Source organism: Falco peregrinus, chromosome 5, assembly GCF_023634155.1.
Source record: "Falco peregrinus isolate bFalPer1 chromosome 5, bFalPer1.pri, whole genome shotgun sequence".
NCBI lineage: Eukaryota > Metazoa > Chordata > Aves > Falconiformes > Falconidae > Falco > Falco peregrinus.
Window position 1 is genome coordinate 48,725,054 of NC_073725.1, and position 26,562 is coordinate 48,751,615.

General features: G+C 38.0%; 1 protein-coding gene across 11 annotated transcripts in view; it reads right to left on the bottom strand.

The window, feature by feature from the left end:
* The window catches only part of EPC1 (enhancer of polycomb homolog 1), a 68,025-nt gene that overhangs the window by 22,862 nt on the left and 18,601 nt on the right, over positions 1–26,562 (bottom strand). For all 11 annotated transcript variants that reach the window (XR_008747186.1, XR_008747185.1, XR_008747184.1 and 8 more), the window contains one exon: positions 862–1,021. Coding sequence is in view for 8 of the 11 variants with exons in the window: in XM_005233902.4 (XP_005233959.2) it covers positions 862–1,021 (160 nt within the window). In the remaining 3 variants the exon portion in view is untranslated. The remainder of the gene's footprint in view (positions 1–861; positions 1,022–26,562) is intronic.

The following is a 26,562-nucleotide window of genomic DNA, read 5'->3' on the forward strand; positions in this document are numbered from 1 at the left end:
AGAAGCATGGCCTTAGAATCTCTGAAGATCTGCACAATCCAGGCCTGGTATTAGAATAGGCCTGTAATCAGAATTGTACTGAAGTTGCTGTGCTGAAGTTAACAAGAAAGGTAGCCTTGAGCTATTCCTGAATCCTGAGACCAAGTAATTATGTTGTGCCAACAGGCCGTGGCTGTAACAAGATACAGCTGCTGGGAAAGCAGGTGCAGGGCCAAGAAAGATAGGGACCGGTATGGGAAAATAGGGAGTAACAAACTACGAGGCTGAAGCAGAGCAACACAGTTACCTACCTGGATAGAATGCTTATTTTAGTCATGATAATTAGGGGTGTGAGAACTGTGCGTGTTTAGAGACTACTAACCAATTATATTTCTGCTTTACGAATATGCATGTGTATCGGTTCTATATAAGTAGTGTTAGAAACTAATAAAGTTGAGCAAGATGCATAACTCATATTGAGCGTCTTCTTGACTCCAGCGAACCCTTCTTCCAACAGCACTGTTTCTTAGCTATGTATTATATATTCTCTTCAAGCAGATTTGTGTCCTTGCTAACGCACCTAAACTTCCCTGCAAGCTGTAATTACAGAGTGTTAACAGAGGGCAGAAATAGGCCTTTGAGATTGCTAAATTTAAAGTACTAACATATAGACTTAGACTCAAGGAGGACATCCATCTACTTCCTCATCAAGAGCTAAATACACCTCTTCAGCAAGAAGTATATATTCCTTTACATATTGGATAAAATTGTTAAGAGTCAGTCTTGATGCAAGCTCAATAGATATTTAAGAGTAATCTCATAAAATACCAGCAAAATAAAGTTTTCAGTGTAGACTTCAGTGAATTGAGTTACTTTACTTACGCTGTATGTGAATCAGCTGCTTTGGCATTTTAAATTCTCCAGGATATATAGATTCATAGTATGCAATATTACTTTCTGCTTCTGGAACCGGTATAACCATGTTATCCCTCTTCTCTCCATATACTTGTTGTGCTGAGATAGCCCGCTGGAGATGATGTTCCTATGAATAAAAAAGTCAAGATGAAAATCTAAGAAAACGTTTTCAGAACTCAGACTTTTTTTAAATTGGAGGAACTCTATTTATTTGCAAATGCTTTCATTCCAAATCCCTGAGACCAGACTTGGGAAATTGGTATTGCACCCTTCACTCAAAACACACTCCATAAACTGGTCTTTCCAGTAGGTGGAGCTCTCCCTCTTAACACAAACACAACACCACCAGTCACTAAACTTAGTAAGTGATGTTGCATGTTCTTGGCACATCAAACTATGCAATCTATCTTTACCTATTTCTGCAGAGACACTTAAGATTGGTTAGACAAACAGATTATAACAACTAGCTGCAGACAAATATTCACTCTGGTATTATTCTTTATTTGCTACGGCCATTTATCGCCAGTGATGTCAGAACACCAGAAAGGAGGCCTGCCATCATCTATTGAGAAAGGGAAGCAACTATTCTTACCCAGACAGATAATGAGTCCTAAAGACATTCTTGCTTATTGCAATGCTTTCCGTTATCATCCTCCTCCTTTCCCTCTTAATCTGTCAAAGTTTAATAATAAACTATAAACTCTGAAGGTGAGAATAATTAACTTTCAGAAATCTGCAACTGTTTTTTCAAGCTTAAAAGTAAAGCACATTTATATCTGTTACTACAACCCAAGAAACAGACTAGTAACATCATAAATTCTAGTATATTTTCTAATGTTATTCAAATGCATTCTGTTCTTCCTGTGATGCTGTCAAGACAGTAAGTAGCCTCAGCAGAGTTCAGTTACCAACAAAAACCCACCCAGTAAGATGTGTGCATGTAAGCAGTTTACTATGTAACACAGTATTTTTTCCCTAGTACCAAAGCTGGTTTCTTAAGTTCCTACACTCTTCCTTCCTAGGTGCTCAGTAAGCCAGTGCTGCATCAGCTGTGTCAGTAAGCTATCAGTGAGATGCTGGAAACCAGACTACTGGAAAACTCAAAAATAGAAACTGCAGCAAAAGGGTGGCAGGGATAATCTGTTTTAATATTGAAATAAAAACATACCGGTGTTCATCATTATGACCTTATTACATCTTTGCCTGTTTGGCTTAAACTTACCCCTCTTCAGCACAATAAAAATTAATATCATCTGTCTAAACTTCAAATAAAAATAATAAAAAAATCAAGATAATTATAAAATAGGCTTTATTGTAACTTGTATAGCGCAACTTTATAGTAAAACCTGTTCCAAGGTATAATTCTGCTGCAAGGATTCACAGGATTTTAGCCCATCTTTACCTTCAAACAAGCTACAAACATTTTTCCAGATCTATCCCGTTAAAAAGTTTCTTCACAAAAAGAGACTAATTCTGAGAATAAGACATACTGTACAGTTGCAAGTAAAACCCATTGGACCGATTCTGATCCTCTAACCTTTGGTAAGTGCAGGCACATACATCACCTAGGAGGTGTGGCAGCTAAAATTCTTTCTTGGGTATGGTACAAAATAATTTCTTTTTTACCTCTCTGTGAAGCACTGCTGCCAGACACCTCAGATTTGTGTAAACAGTAATAATTTTTCAGGATTTTGGCACAACAGCTACAACTGTTGCAGAACAGGGAATTAAGCTTTGTTTTCATAAAGTACAGTAGGATTCCATGTCAAATACATACTAATAGTCAATGGATTCTGAACAACAGAAAAGGTTTACTGTTCTTAATCATATGAAGGATCCCTGGTGCATTTATCCCAACTTGTGTTTTTAAACACAAAAAACTGCTTTGCTTCAGGGAAGAAAAGGGGGTTAGACACTGAATTAAGATTTCAATTTCTCTGATCCAGTTGATACAGAAATGGGTACTGTTTAGTTAGTAGCAGTAGTCTACTTATTTCCTAACAGACTTCAGTAACAAGTATTTAAAGAAATCTTAACAATATTCTTGAAACAGAAGCACAAATCATTGTTTTGCCTGACTTTCACCCAAATTACAAAAAAATACACACATATTATGAAAGCCACTGGATAAAAGTTCCTTCACTGACACACATAAACTAATCTGCTCTTCCTATCCATTTCAATTCATACCAAGAGACACTCCACTAAGTTAAATTAGCACCTCCCCTTTACACCCCCATGCACCAAGTTCTCACTTATTTGGACGAATCAGCAATAGTGACTTTGTCCCCAGCTTCAACATCTCAGCTGGTGGCTCAGCACATCTCTGTCTCCTACAAACAAGTGTGACTGGTGACCCCAGAAGCACTCATTTTTAACATAAGAGCATGTTAACTAACCTACTACACCTTACAGCAGTCATTCCCCACTGTGATTGCACAGCTGATTACTCCCACCCAAACGCAACACCATTCATCTCAAACAGTAGCTTTCCATTTGAAAATGCAATGGTTTCCTCAGTTTGTCAGAACGATTTTGAATTCCAAATCCTAATCAAACATGCTGGCTGCCATTCATGTTATCTTGATTTAATATATCAATGCTGTACAGTCCAAGTCGCTCCTGAAAATACCAATAGGTAAAGACAGACCTCTTTAGAAATTTAAGAAGTCTTTTTCACTTTGACTGTTCATCCATTTCCAGATACAGTTTTCCAATCAGAGACATTTCCACTATACAATAGTTTCTATAGCACTGTTTCCACTCATTGCACAACTGAGCAGTATTAAAAAGCCTTTTAAAAAAGTCATGATGCAACTATCCACTAGGTCCCTTGCCTTGCTATAGAAATTAGACTGGATCAACCGGGGTTTGTTCTTGAAAAACTCACTATTAGTTGTTCACATAGAGATTAGTATCTTCCAGGTGATTACTGGGGCCAAATAATTTACATTATCCATATTCCTCCATGAACTGCTGTTAAGACAGCTCGTTTGTTGCCCTCTAGCTCCCAATTTTTCAACAGGCTGTTACAGGGTTTTGGTCTGGGATTTTTTAGGTTTTATGTTGGGGTTTGTTGTTTGTTTTCTGGTGGTGGTTTGGTGGTTGCGGGCTTTTTTTTTTGTTTTTTTTTGTTGTTTTTTTTTTAAGATGCATGGTTGCAGTACCTTTTCCCCTTCTCCTCTGGAACATCATCTGCCCCTCAGAAGTTATCAATCAGCAGTGAAATTATTTCAGACTGTTTCTTTAAATTCCTTTCACAAATTTTAGGTGGGTTAGTCAAGCTCAAAAGCTGTAATTTGTCATGTTAGAAGGAAACTCATTTAACAGTTAGCTACCACCACAAGGTGCGCTCTTGTGCCCCTTGCTGTCATTCTCCGTATTACTACTGCCTAATGCCAGACTGAACCTACTGTGACAGCTTAGGAAACTAAATTCACAGAAAGCCATCTCTCCCCAGCCATCTCTCCCCAGTTATTTCCCGTGAAGACAATTAGAAACAATTAGCCTTCTGACAAAGTAGCTTCCTGAACTGTGGCGCGGGCAGGGAGGCAGTGGGGAAAGGGAGGAAGAAAGACGATTCCCTTTGGTAGCAGCCAGCCATTAAACTGGCTTAGCTGCATCATTAAATTAAAAAGTCTTTTTGAAATGAATGCCAAGGGCAAGATTAAGACTCATGAAAAGCTATGGCAGGTAACATTCCAACCATCTGAGTACCAAATACAACCAAGGTTTCCTCTTACTACAAATATTTACAGGATATTCTCATCTTATTCCGTACATTCATTGCTAGAATGATCTCATCTTCCTCCTTCTTTCCAGGAGTTCCATGTAAGTATTAATTGTTCACATATTATTTGTTCCTATTCATCAGATTCCACTTTGAGTGCATTCAGATTTCTGTGTTAAGGTATCCTTATTGAAAATACACTTGGAATAGCTGCAGTTGTCTTACAAAAACTCAGCCCAATCTACCAAGTAAGACTGCCATTTCTTCCCTCTCTCTCTCACCTTGCTTCCCTTTTATCTTTCATACACTGACTGTTTCACAAGACTTACTTATAGAAGGTAGTTTATTCTCACTGAAACTGCCTTCCACTGTTATATTTAACTATTTTCAACCTATTAGTTAGGCTTCTATCCAGAAAAGCTTCCCTCTTCAGTTGCTTTCTCTACCTGACATAAAAAGCTATCAGAAATACAACTTTGGAGTTGGTTGTGCTGTGATGCTCATTTGATGCTGTACTTTCAGAATGGTGCTACTGTTCTGTAAACTTCATTCCCTCTACCTAGTACCAATGCTTACCCAGATTTGTGTGTTAAAAGCTATTCAAAGAGTTCATTCAAAACCTAAAAATCTGCTTGCCTTTCCTCCTGAAAGTTCATTTTCCATCAGACTGGCTTCCTACACTGGCTCATCACGTGGCCAGACAATCCCAGAGTCGAATGGATGCAGTAGGAGCACTCAGCTCTGAGACAGAGGCTGCCTGAGTAAACAAGCAGCTTCACTTTTTGCAGCTTTCAGCCAGTAACATGAACTGCACCTTATCCATCCCACTATATTCCTGTCCAGGAAAGTAGGCAGACAGTTAAGATGCCCATGCTTACCAGATTACCCTGCTAGTTGTTTAAAAAACCATGAGCTCAACAGCCATTTTCCTCCTTTATAAATTTCCCTTTAATTAGACAGTCTACAGGAAAAGCCCACCAAAACAACAATCCTTCTTCTGACTATCCGGAATATAACAAGGCATGATATACTTAAATTTCCTAAGCAAAATCATGTATTTACACCATTCTTTATTCTTTAGTCTTCCTTTCCATTAATTTTAAGACACTAGGTTTATCCCTTGCATCCGTACTGCCATGCCTGTTCCAAAACATCAAAGACTCAAAAAATAATCTAAAGCAAGTTGGCAGTAATTCAGGCACTAGGGAAAGCAGGAATACAGCAGAGCAGCTCTCAATGCAGCCTGAAGGAATTGGAACTTCTGTTCAGCTCTGCTTTCGGCAACCAACAGGACCTCTCTCAAACAATAATGCAAGGACATGGGTGCAACTCTTCAAAACAAGTTTAGCACTTGCATACTTGTTGCATTTCTAGCACACTACATTAAAAAAAAAAGCTGAACTACAATAATCAGAACACAAGAGAAAGGATACTACAATTGTGGTTCAACCTCAGTATTAGCAGGCACTCTTGCCTACAAGCAGAAACAAGCAGGAGTATAGCAACTGAAAGCAAGCAGTATTTGCCTTCTTTCACATTTTGGTAATGCTCAGTAAGTTTCTGGCAACATGACTAATTCCAAGTTAGTTAAAGTTTCTCACAGAAAAGTGGCACTGAGCACAAACATTCCTTTGGTGAAATACTTACTTTGCAACACACCTTGGAAACTATATTCAAAGTAGGCTAACCACAACACAAGGCGTTAAAAGACTATGCAACATAACCCTGTCATTAAAGGTGAACAAACCCAAGGTTCAGACTGCACATTACTATTTTAGAAAGTAAACTGAAAATAATGTTACTGCAGTAGCAATGAGTGCATCGTCTTAAGAACAAGACACACAATCCACTGTTTTGTAACTTGACTGCATGTTTCTTCAATTAATTTCTCCAAATTATTCCACAGCTCTTAAAAGAAATAATCATTTAAGACACATCCGCTTATGGAAATGGCGAAAACAGCCAACTCTTAAGTCCAGAGGGTAGAGCAGAGTAGAAAGTCTCCAAATTGTCAAGAGCCTACCCTAAGGAAGGGCGTGCTCTTTGTTGAGGGAAGTCAAAGATAGGGTGGTAGAGGAAGCCACACACAGCAAGAAGAAAGATTTTTTTAAAATATTAGTATTTATAAAAAGGACACAGGAGTGAGTTCAAGTCTGTGTACATCATAATCATGCGTCTGCTTCTGAAATACAAAAACTATACAAAAGGACACTACAATTGATTGTCGTTATCGGGAACACGTCAAACCACACTGCCCATCTACTGGTCTCTGCCGACCTGCTAATTTACATCAGCATGACTGGGGTAAATCTTCTCACTTCCATCCCTTGCCTATGTGCTTTCCAAAGTTGCCATCTCACAGCTCACACTGTAAGTTTAGGTACAAGAACTAAAAAGGTTACCAGCTTCAACAGGTATTTGTCTCAAAGTATTAGGCTCACAACAGTTACGTTAAAACAGCTCAAAGCTGAGACAGGATCAAGGACATACAAACTTACAGACCTGTCTTTTTTTTATACACATTTTACCTTCCAGCAACTTGTGATCCAAAACTCTTTTGGGAAAAAACTAAACACACAAGAAGAATCCAACAAAACTGTAACTCATCTTCAGCACAAGCACATTACTCTAAGATGAAATAAGAAAACATTAGGAACTGGAAAAATCGTAAGTTTAATTACGTCATCCAGAGATTATAAACTGGTGCAAGAGCAACCTGATTCCAGGTTATAATGTAAAGATTTTTGGCTGCTAAATTCACAGGGACAATATTGTTCCTACACCTAGATTATCTCACTACAGCAACATTTACTGGTGAAAGGACAGTAGAAGCCAACAGAGCAAAGTTGCGAGGAGACCCCACTGCACACCAAGACCATTCAGACTAGCCTGCCCTATAACATATGGTAGGGACTAGTGAAGAACTTCTATGACCTATTGCATGCAAATCACTCCCCAGCCCCCCCCTTCCCTTGGTTCAGTGAGCTATGGGATATGTAACTTGTCTCTCAGCCATAGGACGGTCTCTGTAACCTGCATGATCAGGGAAGATGGCCTCTTTTGGAAGAGTGATTGACAATCTACTCTAAATGAACTTTGTCCATAGATTCAATCCAATAAATCCATGCACAAAGGAGACAAAGTAATAGAATAACTGAACTGGCTCATTTTCTTCACTTTCTCCTCCTGTTACCAGATCCTAGATGTCCTGCAACTTACTAATCAGACACAATTTATAACCAAAATTAGGAGGATCATGGAGAGTGATCTCATAGAATTACATGCAAAAAAATTAAGGTTTTGTTTGTTGGGGGGGTTTATGCCCCCCCCCCCCCATTATTCTTTCCTCCTTCCTAGAACAAGTTCAGGCATCACAAGTATGTTTTATGTGGGACTCTTGGGGGTGGGTGTGTGTGGTGTAATTATCTACTGCTGCAATAGAAAGGGCTCAATCAGGGACAGGCACCATCAACGCTCCAAGCAAAGGTACAGAACACTTAGCCAGAACGTAGTAGTACCCATTTTAGATCAATGTAAACTTTGTAAAATTCAGAGCTTCAGATTTCCTTTCTATTTTTCTTATCTTTAGGGCAGAAAGTGACTCTAGTAGCTTCTAGTATGACTGAAAGCAAAAACACTCAATTATTCCTGCAAAGCAGGCATCGCAACTCAGTACAGAAGCACTCATAACAAACATACCACACACTCTTCCTTGTACTACCTCACATGAGTATCTAGTCACACATAACTACATGCAAAACAGCAAAGACGTTCTGACAAGTTTGTCACAGTATCTGTTTCCAAACAACTGCTGATGAAGAGCTCCAAATCTGACTGAAATCATACTGACGAGGGCAATCTGATAGAGCACAGAAGTCTTCAACATGTATTCTGGCACAGGGTCAGACCTGAGTTACACTGATCCTTACCTCTGAAACTGCAAAGCCTGGCTCCTGAATATCAGCTTATAGATCTGACCCTTGATAATGGCAAGGTAACAGTTATGTTGGTAAGCATAAATGCAGCATCTATCCTCTTGATCTCAAGTACATGAACATCATATAACATGTCAGCAATAGTTTAAATTTGGTCAGAACAAGCACACATGATCAAAATAGGATACAAGTGGTGGGTCAACAAAGCAGCATTATGTTGCTCCTTGGTCTCCCCCTGTGATGGGTCCCAAGGAAGACAGTAGATCACTTCTCCCACCCCCCATCTGGCCCACAAGCAACTGTAAGCCATCTTTCTATTATGATTACTAGTATGAACAGGGTAAACACCTTCTCACATCAATTTAAGCTGCCTGAAGATTCACCCAAGTCACATCGCTGTAGATCTTCCCTTATGAAGTTGCAAGATCTCTCAATGCCCTGAATCATTCTATGCAGTAAATTCTTTGTTTAATAACAAAAAGTGCCTGAAACTGTCCCTTCATATTCCAAACATGGAGAAAAATATGGAGATCACTTCTGTTAATCAACTGATGTCAGTCTCATGAGTAGTCAATTAAGCAGGATCCCACAGTAATTACTATAATAATTAGATCTCCGCTACAAATGCAGACTTAAAATAGCTGCATAGGATTAAATAGCAATTGCTCAGTGAAAATGTGATCTAATTTACTTTTAAAAATACATGTTTTTGTAATTAACAGACTATCAAGAAACCAGGCTAATTATTAGCCTTTTTATCTGGAACACTGGTTAGAAATTAAGTCAGCCACACCATCGTAAGCATCATATTAAAATGCTTTCCCCATGTTCAAATGAGACAGTTCTAAGAGTATGCATGGAGTCTGCCCTTTTCATGGAAATACCTTGCTTCCATAGTCATGGACTTCAGCAGCAAACTACTTACACCTTCTGGGAAATTTTTGCCTGCTGTGCTTGTTCAGTGAATGGTGGCAGGGAGGCAGAGGACACACAGGGCATTTGACCCAGAAGTCTAACAACATTAGTACTAGAGATCAACAAAAATGCTAGAAGAAATGGTGAGTGATTTGTTGTCCTGTTACCATAAGACTGAAAAGAAATTAGTTTCATATTTTCAATTACTGTGGAAAACAGGCAGAGATGAAGAAATGAATGAGACTGGCTCAAAACATGTTAAAAAGTATAATGCATGCAACCTAGGAACCCTGGGAATCAGAAAAGCTCTAGTATTTAACACATGCAGTAATTATGCAGTCTCATTCACAAACAGAATTTAACACTTCAGCCTTCCCAGGCACAGGTCCTGTTCAGACTACCTATCGGCTGCTTGCCAAATCGTCACTGCGCTACATGCATTCAGAACCACAGTTTGAAGTATTTTCTTCAGGAACTGCTAACAGCTCAGTACCAGCAGAAGAGGCTATCCCACCTCCTAAACATTGGTAATGGCCATAAAATATTCCCATCTTTTCCCCATGTAATCACTTCATCTTTCATGGAACTACTCAGCTTATGTAGCCCTGTAACCCACAGAGGCGAGGAGTTAAACAAGTCTTTTGCTGTGAGCTAATCCAGTTCACAGGCAGGTGGTGCAGACCATGGCAAGCTCTAAGGAAACAGTGGAATTGTCTCTTCAATACCAACAGTTAAATCAGATCAGCCCATCTCTTGTGACTTTGCCACACAGCCACATTTCACAAGATCCCAGACTTAACTGCAAACCTGTCAAAGTGCCCCCCCTTCCTTAAAATGGCCTGCTGTAACGCTGTGATTTGTGAGCCTGCAGTGCATCAAAACTATTTCAGTGATCTATACTAAAAGTACAGTTTAATAACTAAACCAATTGCCCCTAAATAAAGCATTCTAAAGAACACATTAAGATGCCTTTAACCCATTACTTAGGTAGTCCAGGGCATGACCTCCACACTGAAATCGGACTGTAACAAAATTAATTAAGATTTGATACAATAATACAGCTTTCAGGATGCAGTCTACATGGAATGAGAGCAGCCCTTAGAATTTAATCTTTCCTTACCAGAGGTTTCAGCTACGAAGCCATTTAGGAGATCATGAATAAATCTTTACAGCAAAATCATTTTCCCCTTGTATGGGGAAAATAGGAAGTGGAACTTCAAGATCATTTCATCAGCTGACTCAAAATAAAACTGCATGAAGTTCCCAAGTTAAAAGATATATGCAACAATATCTTGCTGCATGCTTAAACATTACTGTGCCCCAGCAATACTGTGTAACAACTCAACTTCGGATGGCAAAAGCTGCACATTTTCATTCCAACATTCTTCTTAAAGGGAGTTGATACTACTGCTAACAGTACTGAGCACTGACAAAAAAAAAAAAAAGCAGTGTCATCTCAATAACAAAGAACATGATAGCCCAACTTTGCAGGAAACAAGTTCCTACTGTTTCATTACTCTTCTGAACAATATTAATATGCAGATACACTGGGTATTTTTTCCATATATATTTCAATATACATGGGGTGCCTCAACTATTCCAGTTACATATCATAGCAGAATACTACACACAGTACTAGGCCAGGTTAAAAGTAAGTTCCAAATCTACATTTACATAGGTACCAGGACTTAAAAAGAAGTCAACTGAGCCAGGTGAAGTCTTAGAAAACTTTGAGAGAAGTGTAGTATATGTCAACTATGGAAAAAAATAAATATACCACTCCTTCCACAGAAGCTGTTCCTCAGACCAGGTTTTCAAATGATCCCCATTAAACCAACCCCTTTTCCTTTGCAGTTAAGGCATATATCAATCTGGAGTCATTATTCAACTCAGCAGCAGTACAGAATCACAACAGGTAAGGCAGAGAAAAACACCAGGCAAGGGAATAAAGCCATAACATACAGTCTGAGAAGCACCTCTGTCTCCTCAGTATTAGCCTACTGAAAGTTTAAAAGCATTCTCTTCCACAGGCCAGACTGCACAAACTGCAGACAGCTTTCCAGATTACATAGGCTCAAAGATTCTGAAGGGGGGGGGGGGGGGGGGGGAGTCTAAGAACAGGATTTTGATTGTTTTGTTAAAAACAGAATCTAGAGCTACTAGTTTTCCCCTCAGAATTTTCTGTAAGAATCTAAAACTTACAGCTGGATTTTGAAGGTCATATCTCTAAAAACCTAACTGCACAACTACCCAAGGACTTTAAATAAATGTCCAAACTGGCTGACTGGGCTAACCTAGATACTAGGCATTACTAGTAACCTAACTCTCTGAAGAATGCAGAAACATTTTTGGAAACTAACTGCAAGACAAGTGTGGATTTTAACAGAGTGCCACTTTGCCTAACACTATCTCAAGAAGAGGCCCATGGGCATCCCTACCAAAACCAGCACAGAAACCACAGCCATACTTCCACAGCTGTTCTCTCCCTGAGCCATAGGGTATCTGAAGCTGGGAGTGCAAGCCATATAACCTTAGTCTTTGTGTTTAGTAGTCTGATTATTTTTTCTTCTATGAGCTTTTCAGTCCAGTGTGCACTATGCAACTCTAATGTTAATAAAGATGCTTGAGAGATACCCAACACATATCCAACTTTATTTTTGGTTGGGGTGAAAAAGGCAAATGAATAAAAAATAATAATAAGAAAAGATCAATCAATGAGCAAACCAGGTGTTTACACAGGGTCTGTAACACACAAAACTGAACGAGCTGTACCTTCCCATAAGGTTGCTTCATTCTTGTCAGGTTTAGCTATTCTGTAAAGTACAGTTTCATTACCTCAGTCATTCACATTTAAATAGTAATAGAACTGACCAATATTTACACTGAACATCATGCAGTATTCAAGTTACGTGGGGACAGCAAAACCATAATCAAGAAAACAGTGTCAATGTTTGCGCAAATTTGTTCATTCACAAGTTAAGGCTCAGCATCTCATGTCAGACAACCAAAAAGAAGTTTGCCATAACAACCTAAACAATCTGGGCACCTTTTAAGAAGTCACACGTGCATGCCATATTAAAAGCTCATATACAACAGTTCAGTTAAAAAAATTCAAACTGAAGAAGCTTCCAGAGCACCACCTTTAACTATCAAGCTTATTTCTGATTTTAAAAATAAACAAACAAAACACACTTGTTAGCATTACCCACTTCAGTGCTACAGGGAAGAAATGAAATCAATAGAAAAAGCACATGGTGAATCTCAGTAATGACTAAAAGCTAGTCTGTTAAACAGGCACACTTCTGCAGACTCCACACTATCTGCATTTTAAGTACTTTATTCCTCTGTGTAACACACAATGGAAATAAACTGTCATATAGTGATGAGCAGAAATGTGAGCTGTACAAATACGCACAGGCTGGCAAAAAGTATACCTAACCTTGCCCTTGAACGACTGTCAAGTATCAATGGTATCAAAGTTCCCATCTCATATTCCTCCAAATTACAACTTTTGTTGTAACAGAACCACAAAACACCAAGCAAGCAAGCACACACCACCAGAAAACACCACTCGTTGCCCGCTGCCTTTTGTAACCCTTACTATGAGAAGAAGCTTTTTCATATACAAAGACAGCAAGGTATCGGGACAGCTGCCAAGACATTTGAGAAAACTAAAAGTAAACCTCACACCACCACCCAAGTACAAACGCTAGAAGAGGCATACTTTAGAGTTATACTGCTTAAGGCATCTAGTAAAGAAGAAACCTACTTAGCAATTAGTACGGAACTGCTCTCATCAACTAAATTTTGTCAAAATACATTCATGAAAATGCAAGCAAAACCTACCAATGCTTTTCAACTAAACTGCCTCAGCTTCTGTATTCACAACACAAAACACATCAGAATTTCAGATCTGATGCCACAAAAGGTAGAAAAGTCCTTCTTCAATAGTGACAGTGACAGGTGCAATAATGAATAACTTCAAATAGATTTTCCAAAGATTACCCCACTGTAATGAGCTTATCTATGTATTTCCTGCTGCAGATGTCCGTCTTCAGTTTGCAAATATAAGTGTTTAGACATTTTTCTTGGCTTAGAATGAACACTGCTACACTGGAATGCACAAAAAAGCTACCTAGAGCAGAGGCCTGTTTTAGGCTGAAAGGCTTAGACAGAACACCAATTTGAAGTTTCCTGATCAATAAAAATATGTTTTGAATGACAAAGTGCTACATGCACTATGAGTCAAGCACCAAATCATTACTCTTTATAGGTAAGCTATTCTTGGTGTCTTGTAATCTCTATGTTTATTTAGATTGCCTTTAAAAACACAAGACAGACTAGCATTTTGAATTCATGACCTTTCACATGCAGTTATGATCAAACTTGGTTTTAAAGCTGGTATAAACACTGAACAACTAAGGTTAAGACAGTGAAGTAGTCATATGGAGGAGGGGAGGAAAGGAAGAACAGCAGTGGTAAAGGCTTATGGTAAGGACGAACATTTCCTTACTGCTTTTAAGCTCAATGCATTGTTACTGTTACTCTCTCTGCACACACAGTGAGAGTTAAAGTGTCTGGCTGGGACAAAATAGGACTACTGAATGTGATTTAGAAGGAGACAGCATCAGTTAGTTCAGGCCACATTGTCATTACTTAGCATTCAAGTCAGTTTATGACCTTCATTTATTAAAGAAAAAAACCAAAACCAACAACAACAAACAAAAAACCAAAAAATCCAACACAAAACCTCCACACCTCTTCATCATTCCTTAGGTCTTCAGCCTTCACTGTTTTAGTCTATTGCATTAGTAAAAGCCTCTACCCACAGCATAAAGGACACTGGATCTCCGAAGGAATAGATACATGTTATTTCCTCCACCTCTCATAGGCAGAGCAGCTGAGCCCTATCTTGCTGGTCACAACATGGAGCTGCCTATTCTTCCACGACATGTGCAGCTGTTACTGATTCATAATAGGCAATTCCTGGCTCCAGGGGAATAAAGTTACAGTGGTGTGAATATCCATGATTTCATGTGCCTATATAATATATATATTAACCTACTGAAGTATAATAGACATTTTAGAGACTGCTTTGTGCCTTTCTCAAATACTGAGTCCAAGAGCATAGCCCATACATCAGCAGAGAAACCCATCTATAGGACTTCAGAAAACATCACTTTAGACATCCCACCTCTCCCTCTTACCACCTAGTGCCATATAAACTACCAGAGACTGCAAAGCAAGATTTCGTACTTTGCATTAATTCATCATGTCCCTTCTGTGCAAGGACTATTTTAGCTTTATTGCCATTAAATGAGTGTATATGTAAAAGATTTAGCACATTGTATCTTGAAAAACTTCAACTTGACACTGCATATATTCTTAAGAGAACAAAATTCAGAGCTGCCTAACATACTATGCTTTTGAATTACCACTTACAACCTCAGTTTCATACTGCTTGCCACATTAAATGGTTTGATCATTCTATAAAACTGCGTTTTTTCCCCATGCTGAGAACAAAGGACCAAACAGTAACTCATCAATAGAAAGCAAAAACAACATTACAATGGAAGGTGAGAAAAACTAGCAATAAACTTAAAATGTGTTGTTAACAAGAAATTCTAAGAGATGACAAAATGCTTGTCACAGTTTGCTATCACAAAGAAGTTTCTGTGGTACTGGGGACCACACTGATGTCCCAATGTTGCAGAGATAGGCTGTTTCCTTTAGGTTTATCAACACAGTATTACCAAAACATGGAAAGAAAAGTCTTCAAGACTAGTACTTCAGAGCTTTTTAGAATAGCAGCTTGAGGAAACTAAAAAGGTTTTTCAAATTTCAATTTCAAATTTCAAAATGCAAACATCTTTGGATTTTTCTGATAGCACACTTGTTCTGACAACTATCTACCTGAAGCCCTCAAATACCTGGTATTGCATGGCTTTTTTCTTAAGGAGGTGTTTTATTCCTTTCCTGATTGGTAAGTTAAAGGGAAGCACTACCCTACGAAGCACTGTTAGTGATCCACAAGACAATGTATTCCTACTTCCTCCATCTATTCAGTATTATGACAGATTTCATCTAGTGGAGTCAGTTCAGTAACTGTAAGCCAAAGCAAGATGATGTTCTCTCCATCCCTGGAAATGATACTGCTGCCAAAAGCTGGCTTAGGACCTCAAATTCCAATTCCACCTGTACAGACAGTGCCATTTGCTGAAATGGCAGTCTGGCTTCCTTCAAATCCGCAGCAATACTGTCTAGCATTCTCAAGTAATGTGAATGCACAATTCATATTTAGCATGTGTTAAAGAGCAAAGTATTGAAACAATCCAGAGTAAACTTCTCCACTAGCATTTAGCTCTACAACCATCTGAAGAGAAATTACACCACAGCCTAACACACATATGCAACACTCTCTCTGTGAACCATGGGAATAAACCACAAAAACAAGACAAACATCCAGTATAAACATAGAAGTGAACTCTACATACACTCCTGACCACAGTGCAAAAGAGCCTGGAATAAGAGACTCTCTCCAGCAAATTTATTACTAAATCTTCCCCTTTTCTATCAAGTAAAAAAAAAGTGCTTCTTATCCAGAGTTCTCTTAAGCACAGGTCAAGTAAAGGGTCAAACCTACACTGCTGAGACACAGGACAATGACATTCATGAAAAGACTAACACTGGAAAACAGTCAAAAAAATTTTCCCAGAAAATTATACCAGGGAAGTTACAATTTAATACAAGCCAAAATAAAATGTCAGATACCTCACTAATTTTTCAAATTACAGAGTTAAGTCAACCACTGGATATAACATTTAAAAATAATGAGGTTTCGAAATCATGCATAGGGACCTTCTGTACCTGCTGAAATGAATCGATAATGAATCAATTGTGAACCAATTGAGGGCTTGGTTTTACAGGTCTGGTTTTTTGATAGGCTCTCATTTACCAATGGGAATATCCACGTACCTTTTTCCTATTGCTCCTGGATGGCTTTGGAACTTCATACTACCCCACCATACAATGACAGAACTGTTTGTTACCTTCTGACTGGACTAGTCCCACAACACACCCATGATGTTAACACCTATAAAATTGTAGCTAGTAGGTTAGTTTATGGTGCACTTTTTCCTCAATAACATGAACTCATTAGGAGCCCTGTGAACTTACTAGGAGCACTTCAGAGCTTCTCTTCCCTCACCAGCTTCTCTAGATTCTATGAATGCTAAAGTTTTGCCTTTATTTCCAGGACATTCTGCAGCCCATGCCCCAACTACTAAAAGCTAGCCAAAGCTCCCAAACCCAACATTTAACAACTACTATCTACCAGCTCAAGGTCTTTCTGCACTAAAATACAGATGCTATGGAAACCCAGACCAGCCATAAGGGTTAATGCATTATCTGCAACGACTTCCTCCAACAAAGCCCTGAAGAACATCAAGACACCTCAGTGCTTTCTGTTCCAGCCCAAGATATGTCAAATTAGTTTTCAGTATTTAACTACCACTAAGCAAATTTCTGAACATCCTTTCAAGACACCACACCTCAGAGGCTGACAGAATGAACACGCAACAATGTTCTGTTAATCACTCATCCTACAGCTCTAGTAAGCATAAAAAAGCTGTCTAAAAAAAGAAAGAGGTACTCTGTAAATATGCATATTTCACTAATTCCCCACACATACTTTTTTCTCACTGAAGAAATCTTACATTACTGACAAAGAAAAGGGAAGCCGTTTTGCTTCAGTTTTGGTAGTTTAAATTTGTCCTCCTCACACAAACAGCAAGAAAATGAAGCATTTCCTATTGACTTGAAGTTCTGACCTGATGAAATAAATTAGATGCCCAGATGGACTGTATTAAACTATCTTTATTTCTAACATTTAAACAGTCTCATACAGTACCTGACCTACTTTAAGACCACAGCATCTTCATGAGGAAGCAGAGCTAATACACTATAATATCAATCATAACTTTCTTCTAACAAAACAGAAGATAAATAGCAAGAGATGGGCAAACAATATCATCATGCTGGGCAAACATACAAAATTAAAAAAAAATAATAAATCATTGAGAAACAGAAGAGAGTGCCTAAATTTATCCATAAGCAGCTGAAGGATCCAACAGTTTTATCTAAGCAACCTGCTTAAAGGATTCCAGTAACTGTACAAAACAAAAATTCTGCAGGGCTCAAACTCAAGTTGGCTCCTACCTGTAGCCTTTCTTCTAAGCTTTTCAATAAAACCACACTGTTTTAAATTCTGCTTTTTTTCCTGAGATATAATATTTACAATTCAGTAACTGAGATATAGGTCAGACCACGATACTATAAAATCTTCTTCCTGAAGTCAGTTCCTATTTTCTGCCACTCTCTTCAGAATTTTTTCTTGTGTTTAAGTGGAAAGAAAAATCAAGTATCAAAAAGGCACATAGGACATGTCCTGCTGAATATACATCATACATAATTGAGGATGGGGGGGAGTAGATTTATCACACAGTTAAAAGCTGCATTTCTTAAGCAAAAACATAAAGGCACAGGGGAAACCAGGAATACAATTCTATCACTTGTGTTTAAAGAAACTTAAAAAGGGGAACTAAACTAAGAGAATTTAGAAACACAAGTAAACGGGACATTTCAAATAATTAAATCAAGGGAAACACTTGGAAGAAAAATGTTATGTACCGTGTAGACAGAGTAACTCAGGAATGATAATGGCACAGACAGAAGAGTAAGGAGAAGGAAAATATAAAGTGTTTTCATACTTATGCCGAGAAAGGTATTTTGGGTGAGACTCATTACAGATCAATGGAGTTCAGCAAAGCAACTTGTTTTGGAAAGGGAAGAAGGGGTGCAAGTTCGCATCTTTTAACACGCAATCATCGCACTTTCACAACAACAACACAGTCTTGCACAAAATCCTCGAGTTTGGAAAAGGAAAATGTGGAAAGAGAAGCCTATGCAGAACTGCGCTTTCCATGCTAACACCTTCTCAGCAGCCATGCTTTGAGTATAACATCTAATCAGCTAAGAATTTGAGGACTACAGCTCTTGACTTTGTAACGGAAAACAGACAGTAAGTAGCATGAAACATATGTCTAAGGCAGCCCTTACTACAAATCTCTCTCCTCAAATGCAAGCTTGATAAGTCTCCTAGGCAAGCTACAAGATCTCTAATTAATTTCTATTTACAACTAGGAAGAAACAACCTTGAAGTCGTGAAATTGGTATAAAGGTATGAATGTAAACAGATGTTGGAAAGCAATCCTTTCTAATACCGCCCTCTTGAAAGCTTCCAATTCAACAGGCGTGAATTTTTAAACTCCTGATTAAATATAAAGGAAACAAATCTTTAAGAGTGGTCCTTAAACCTTAAGAGGATAGTTTCCTTCCTCACTTAAACTACCTGTGCTTGAAAAGACTGACAGACCAGGAAATTTTCAGACTTTTATTCTACCCTCGATTCATGCAATTCACCCTCACATTTGTTTAACCAGAAAGATCCTCCCAGAACAGGGTTAGTCCCTGAATGTAGAATACACAGAAATACATACACAATGATGGAAGGCAGAGAGCACAGGGTATGTACAGGCTCATTAAACAGGAAGAGGATATACTGGCTGCTGCTTTTGTGTTTGTGTATCTGTATTCTGATGCATTAGTCGTTTGATGCATATCTTGATATTAAAGCTAGTTTTTCCTCTTACAAGTACAAAGTGGGAATGAAGTGGAAAAAGAACAAATAACTTATTACATATACCTAAGGCCAGCGAGTGACAGTATTCTGTTCCAGGACAGCAGATTCACACACACACTCCTTTAAAACAAAAACTTGAAAATATATTAGCTTACAAGCATTCAAAACTCACACTGAACAGTCTTTATAACTGATACTGCAATAACTACATATACATTTCTGAGGTATACGATCACATAGTTATGGCACAATTACACCTACAAGCAAAGCAGTTACTCAGAACAGTAGCAGATTTAAGTGCTTGCCACATTGCACTTTTTTCTACCTGAAACAAATCAGTATTAGGCAGGTTTTTGTGAACAACCTAAGTTTTACTGGAATAAAAGACAGGGTGTTAGCTATTAAAGCGAAAAGAAAAATAAAGCTGCGTCACTAATTCTCAAACATTAAGGTTACTGAATTTTGTTCTTTCCCATTATTGTTATCAATATTTTACTGCATACAATTAAAACCCAATCCTTTGCTGAAATCCATGATATGATAGATCAAATCTGAAAAAGTCAGGAAGATAACCTTATGGGGCTCCTCCTTAAGACAGGCTGTGAAAATTCCCAGGGGGTTAAAGTCTTTCCATACAAGCCTGGCCTCAAAACGACTTGCATAAGTTCCTCTCCTTCAACTCCAAAACTCTGCCAGCTGTATTACTTCTTGTGCTATTAAGAATGCTGCTAACGAAGTTGTATTTGTGGGTTTTCCCCCTCAGTCTTAATTTAAGTAATTTGAGAGGGATTTTTAATCTCCTCCATGGTTAACCATACTCACTGTAAATAAACAAGTACTAAATAAGTCTAACCTTTTTTTAATCGTTAAGTCTGAACATGAACAATTGGTCTCACTGTAGTTAACTCTGCTATACATAAAGCCACTACTGTTACATGCCTTATTTTTCTGCAATTACTGGGAAGTCAAGAAAAGGTTAAAAATAATTTGAGTTGCATACATTAAACTAATTCCTTAAGACTGGTCTACAATTAGCTTTTCTGGAACAGCTTTTTCAGGAGGAATTAAATTGCTCTTCTACACAGATAGCTCATATAGACAATAAACAAACTAGAAAAAGAACATCCTCCACCTAGAACGTTAAAGTCCTGACTTAGAATTCTTCCAAATTTGAGTTTGTTTATCCATATCCTCCCTCATTTCAAGAGAACCTGGACTGCTGATCAACTCCAGAAAAAAACCAAAGGCACTGATGATCAACCAACTCTTCTATTTTCTGAAACCTTAAGTATGTTCAACATTACTTCAGAGCATGACATGTACACCTTCATTCATATACAGAACTAATACCACATTATCAAACCACTTTCATGGCAGTCCCCTGCTCACAACTTCAAATTAGCGTCTGACTTCTCTATGATATAAAAACCGGCCATCTATCATGATTCCTAATCTTTTACACAGAACTGCTAGCTTCTAGGAAGTTGTCAAATCCCACAGACATAATCTATACTTCTTGTTCCTAGCTGATCATGGTAAATTTTGCTTCTTCCTATTTCAAACTGGGATGGGGGGGGGGGGAGGGGGAACAACAAAAAAACCCCCAAACTCCATCCTCAAATAAGTCTCACCACTCTGTAATAGAAGTCTATGCCACCACCATCCCTCTGACTTCAAAAAGAAAACACTGCTGGTACAGGTGGGTTTCATATCATAGAATTAACCGGTTTCTTTAGATAGTCGGAGACAGTGCGTAAATTGCTCACTATAGAAGCTGCTCCTCACCATCTGATAGACTCCTAACTTGTATGAATTTTCAGGTGCACAGAACACCTTCCAACATTAAACACAACAGAACAGAAAGCTTTGGTGTAATTGTAAAGTGAAAAACCCAGTGAACTGTCAATATTACCAGTCAGGAGCTGGACACAGAGAGAGAAGGGGAAAAGAAAACACTTAATCACCTGAGTATTTTGACATGGTATAGGAGTTTTCATATACTTGAAATTTGGCCATATTTGTGGTGAGCTGTCATGGGGTTTTTTTCTCTCAAAATTCTCAGGCTAAGGATTTCATATCTTTTTCACACAGGTATGTCTGAAGTAAGTTCCTAAGCTCAATACCAAACCAAAAGGTAAATTAAGTCTGTTATATGAGCTCACAGAAGAATCTCCCCCAGCTCTGAACTGAAGCATCTGTAGACACTTGAGACAAAACTGCGACAAACCCTTATTTCTCTGTTCCCCTCCTATCAAATTAGATTCCTAAGAGCATACATGTTTGATAATCTACGAGTTCAGCGTTTTTAAAATTAAACACACAAAAAAAGAACACTGTGGCATATAAAATTAACGCCTCTTACTACAAGTGAGCAGAAAAGGTGGGAAAAGAGAGACATGAATAGGAAGCAATATTTTTCCAGTTTGTGGGACTCCTGAATCAAAGAGTATGCAAAAAAATCTCTCTCTCTCCTCTCTCCCTTTACTTTAAACCCTTCAATGTTTCAGCTCCACTAAAGGAGTTCAGTTCATCTGTTTCAACATTATACTTGACTTCTACAACCGGGGGGGGGGGGGGGGGGGGGAAGGCAGCAGCACAGATTCTCTTCCATTAGTAAACCAAAAACTTTATAGGGAGTTTCCTGACCTTATCTCAAAGAAAAAAAAATAATAATCCAGACTTGAAACTGATGATTCAGTTACAGTATCTGTAATGATTTTATATTCATGTAACTCTGATTGCCCCTACAAGATCCTGAAACAGTATCAGTGAACTGTGCATCAGCAAGGTAGTGATTATTTTAAGGGTACCTAGATGCCACGAACACAGTTGTTAGAAGAAAATACATACTTGTACGGACACACACACAGAATGCAGTTTCTTAAGCTGGCAAGAATGTAATGAATGAAAAAGACTAAGGAGATTTAGTGAAGTTCACAGCTGTAATTCAAGACCATTCATACACTGACTCCCTACACCTCTGCTATACCCTTTTAAATTCCTCATGATTTAGATGGTGACATATGGGCCCCTTGTACATTCCTTACTTTCTCCTCGATAAGGCAAAACCAGCTGTTTCAGCATCAAGAGAACATGGATATGGTAAACTCCCAATGCCTCCAGAGTAGATTTGGGAGAAGGCAGGCGTATTTTCTGTGCAGGCATTGCTTGGAAGAGATCTATGGTATCTGGGCTCAAAGTAGTTTAATGGAGAGGATCTGATCCCTGAGCCTACCCAAACTGTGTAAAATGGAAGTTAACCAAGTAGTGGTTTGCTAAATTAAGACACATCCTATCAGCAAATACGTTCATTCAAATACTTTGGAACACTTTAAACATTAGGTTAGCTTCATCAGGTCTTCCACAGCATTTAGCAAATACTGACAGGTCATACTGGTATTAGGAAAAAAATATTATGTCTAATAATGAAATTTTACCAAATAAGCTTTTCTTAAACATCCCCAAAGCCAAGGCAGGGAAGGTAACTACAACTATGGATTTAAGGAGATCAAAAGCACATTCTGAAATATGTCAACATTTTGCTCAAACACCAGGTAACAGAGTATGACAGTATTTACAGATGACAACTGTACATACAGACTTAATCCCACCGTTTGTGCAACCTGTTGGCTATATCACAACACATAGGCAAAGGAGAATAGTAAGAATTGAATGAGCAGCTGTACAGCTTATAATTTCAGAATCTGGGTGCTCAATTCTTCTACCTGCTGCTAGCAACACTGACTAAAATTAGAAAGCAGGCTCAAATTTTAAACTCGGAACCTTAAAAACAGAACTCCACATAGTGCATCAGTCTGGCAGAGATCTAGCAGGACAAGAAAGCTGCTACTCCAGAATTAAAATAAGGGCAACGATTAATCACCAGAAGAGGGAGTTAAGAGTGATACAATAAAGCATCAGGACTTCTCACTTTCTTATTCCTTCCCCGCAATACCAAGGACAGAGACACCAGGATTTAGAAAGGTTTACCTGACAGAAATATCCACCTAACCTATACAAACTTGAATATACACAGGACTAAATGGAAATGTAACACCCAAAACCTTAGTATGACCACAGTAATACCAGCATTTACATCAAGATACACTCACTCAAGAAAACAAAACAAAAAAATTCACACCCATGATAATTACCAAGAGCTAGTAACAGTTCTATGGGTATGTCATCAACATAGCTGTATTCTCCTATTTAGATAATTAATGTCTTTGAAGTATACTAGGACATTTAATTATAAGTATCTCTGCTCACACACTATTCTTTGTTGAGGCACTGCTTTGGCTAGGAAGTTCACATTTCCTAACAATTTAAATATGCCTTATAAATGTTGATATGAGGTGCTTCAAATACAACTTTGTTTTGACTTTTTGAAGAGAGTTTAAAAAAGTTATATACACAGTAACTTTCCATAACCATTTTTTTGTTAATTATCTACAGTCTCAAAAAAACCCTTAAGTTTCTATTTCTTACCTAAGAGAATCTAGAGGATGAGGACGCAGTGTGTGTCCTAACTCCTTCCCTTTCAGAAAAATACAGGGAAAACAAGTATAGTTTTCTTTGGTTTGCTTGGAAGCCATCAAATTAGGATGTCTGTAGAGCTATGCATGCTTCCTTTCTGAAACATAAGTTACTGAACATGTTCAAAAAGCATCACTGTCTTACCTTTTCAGCAGGGCATTTTGTCCCAAATAACTAAAGCTACCTCTGCTCTGCTTTTCCAGCTGTTGTTCTTTCAGTCTAGAATCTGAATTTCCAGTTAAGGAAAAACAAAAGCAACACCTCAAAAAACACAAAACAAAAGGCCACATAACTTTGTGTTTGGTTTTGGTTGGGTTTTTTTGGTTTTTGTTGTTTTGTTTTTTTTTTTTAATCTTTCACAAAGGATAAAAAAAATCCAATCCATCTACTACTTTATTCAGGCTGTTATGAATTAAAATGGATTTGTTAGCCGAATCTGTATTACTGTATTAACAGTGGTCTATTGTTTGGTTCTCAAAATTACAGCACTAAGGATGCATTTTGCTCAAAAACAGGATTTTGAGATAATGCAGGGGATGTTTAGCGTTGCGTACGAAATGTCATTACATTTTGAAGGGTGATTTTTTTTTTCTTTCTTAGCGATGCATATGTATCCTGATAGTTTTTAGTTTCTCAGATTTAGCAACAGACTTGGCAACAGCTACAATGTGTTTACCCTAGAAACTTGGGAGCTAAATCAACTGTCAGAACACAGTTGATAACTTCAAGTCCCTCTGTCTGTGTGTCAAAGAGCTTTTTACTATAGTCTTTACCTCCAAGCAAATCCACTAACTGAAATTATGACTAAGCAGAAAGGTATACTTTACTTGTTAATAGAATCAACATCACTTTAAGGTCCTTAGCTGTCACTTTTAAGTTACTATATCCTTATCAGTTGCGTATTTTAGAACTCAGATAAATGTAGCGATTTCGTTTTTCCTTCACAAGACTTACAGAATGTTGCGGCTCAACTGTAGGTTCCAATTGTAGTAATGAAGATGCACTATTTTCCATATTTATTCTTTGTAGGAAGAGGATGGAACAATGATAAGGTGAAAGGGAAACAAAATAAGATTCCTTTTTGTGCATCAAAACACTAATTAGTCATTTAAATATCTTGTAACTTGATGCTTGAATATTAAATCTCTTTGATTGCGTTTTTCTCTAGGGAAAGTTAGTCAAGAGGAGAGCTCTTAACTCCAAATACGTGTTCATTTAAAATTACATTTATGCAAAACTCAAGGCAATGTTAGAATTCTATTTATAAAATAGTTATAAATGCTTGCTCACACTAGTTGAAGCCATCCCCTCCCCCCAGATTCTTATAGATACTTTGCCATCTGTTTGTAAAGAAATGGATAGTACAAAATACCTGTTATTTTTGTAAGTATTGGGAAGAAATCTTCTAATACAAGTCTTCAACTGCTGCAAAACACTAGCAACTCCCAACTTCCCTAAACCCTGCACAGCATGAAGTTTGGGAAACAGGATGCAGTAGGGTATTAAATCTATAAGGTTTATTATAACTTGAGTCAACTACCATGCCTCTTTGTCAACACCAATATAAAACTGAAGAGAAAAATTTTGGTGCAACAATAGGGAAGGAAGAAATTCAGCAAACGTCCAGAAATAAGAAGGGGGAAGAGTTTAACATCAACTATTTTATGCAAGAAGAACTGAAAAGAATTCAGGAAGACACCCGTGTTTACTTACGGCAAACAAATTTCTCTTGGGGGTGTGTGTACACATTTTTTTAAAGCAAAAGCATGAGCAAACTGTGGAGAACGTCTACTTAACCCCTACAGCTCTGAAGTTTAACCCTCAAAGCTAGACTGAGTAAACAAAAGTGTCATGTTAACCACAGAAATAAGTCTTACAATTAACATTTGAAAATTTACTCTTGCTCAGAACTACTTTTCCTTAGCTAGGACATGTGTCTCTGTGTTTATGGAGGCTATATAGTTACCCAATGTAATTTGCTAGCCTGAAAACTTGTAACTGCCACGCAAACAGTAAAAGAGAAAGATAGCAACCTGACATTTCTACATAAATGCACGCATGCACTCTTGCTCACTTTAACTGAGAAATAAACTCGGCAAGGAAGCATATAGCAAATATAACAAAATTTTAAGTTCTGCTACACATGCAAATTAAGGGTGCTCTCACATTCGGAATCTACAGGTACCAACTCAGAATACATCTACTGCATCAAAAGGAACATGAGCATCTAAGCATAGCTACCTACTGCTTAAATATTACTAAAAGGATGGCCACACCAAAATTTTGAGCGCCTTCACATCACAAAAACAAACAGCACCAAAACAAAACCATAAAGAAACCCCACGTTTCACATTATACATTTTAGTGGATGTTTAAAGCAACTTATTTGCACAGGACTTGGAAATATTATGTTAAAATGGTAGATAGGCAGGTACACTAGAAAAGCCTCAGAGAGTAGTTACTAAATAGACAACAACATGCCCAGTACTACTCTTCAGGCTGAACGATTTCTAGAGACATTTCATAAAAATTCACAGAATCTGTTAACTTCCAGCAATAGCGGCACAGAGAGAAGACTACATTTAAAGAAGAGATGTGTAGTTTAAGTTTTAAAGAAGTAACTCAAAGTTTGCTGGTCCTGAAATGCAAACAGGAACTTTACAGCCCGTCACATTCGAAGAAGCCTGACAGCTAGCAGAAGTCAAGACTATGAAATTGTCGAATTTGTTCTTATCACTAGATTTCAAAACCTGTTCACATAAGTGTATTTCTACAGTTCTATTTGCTGTGCTTAATGCACAAATGAAGAAAACTGATTATACCAAAGAAATAACTAAAGATCTGCAAACACT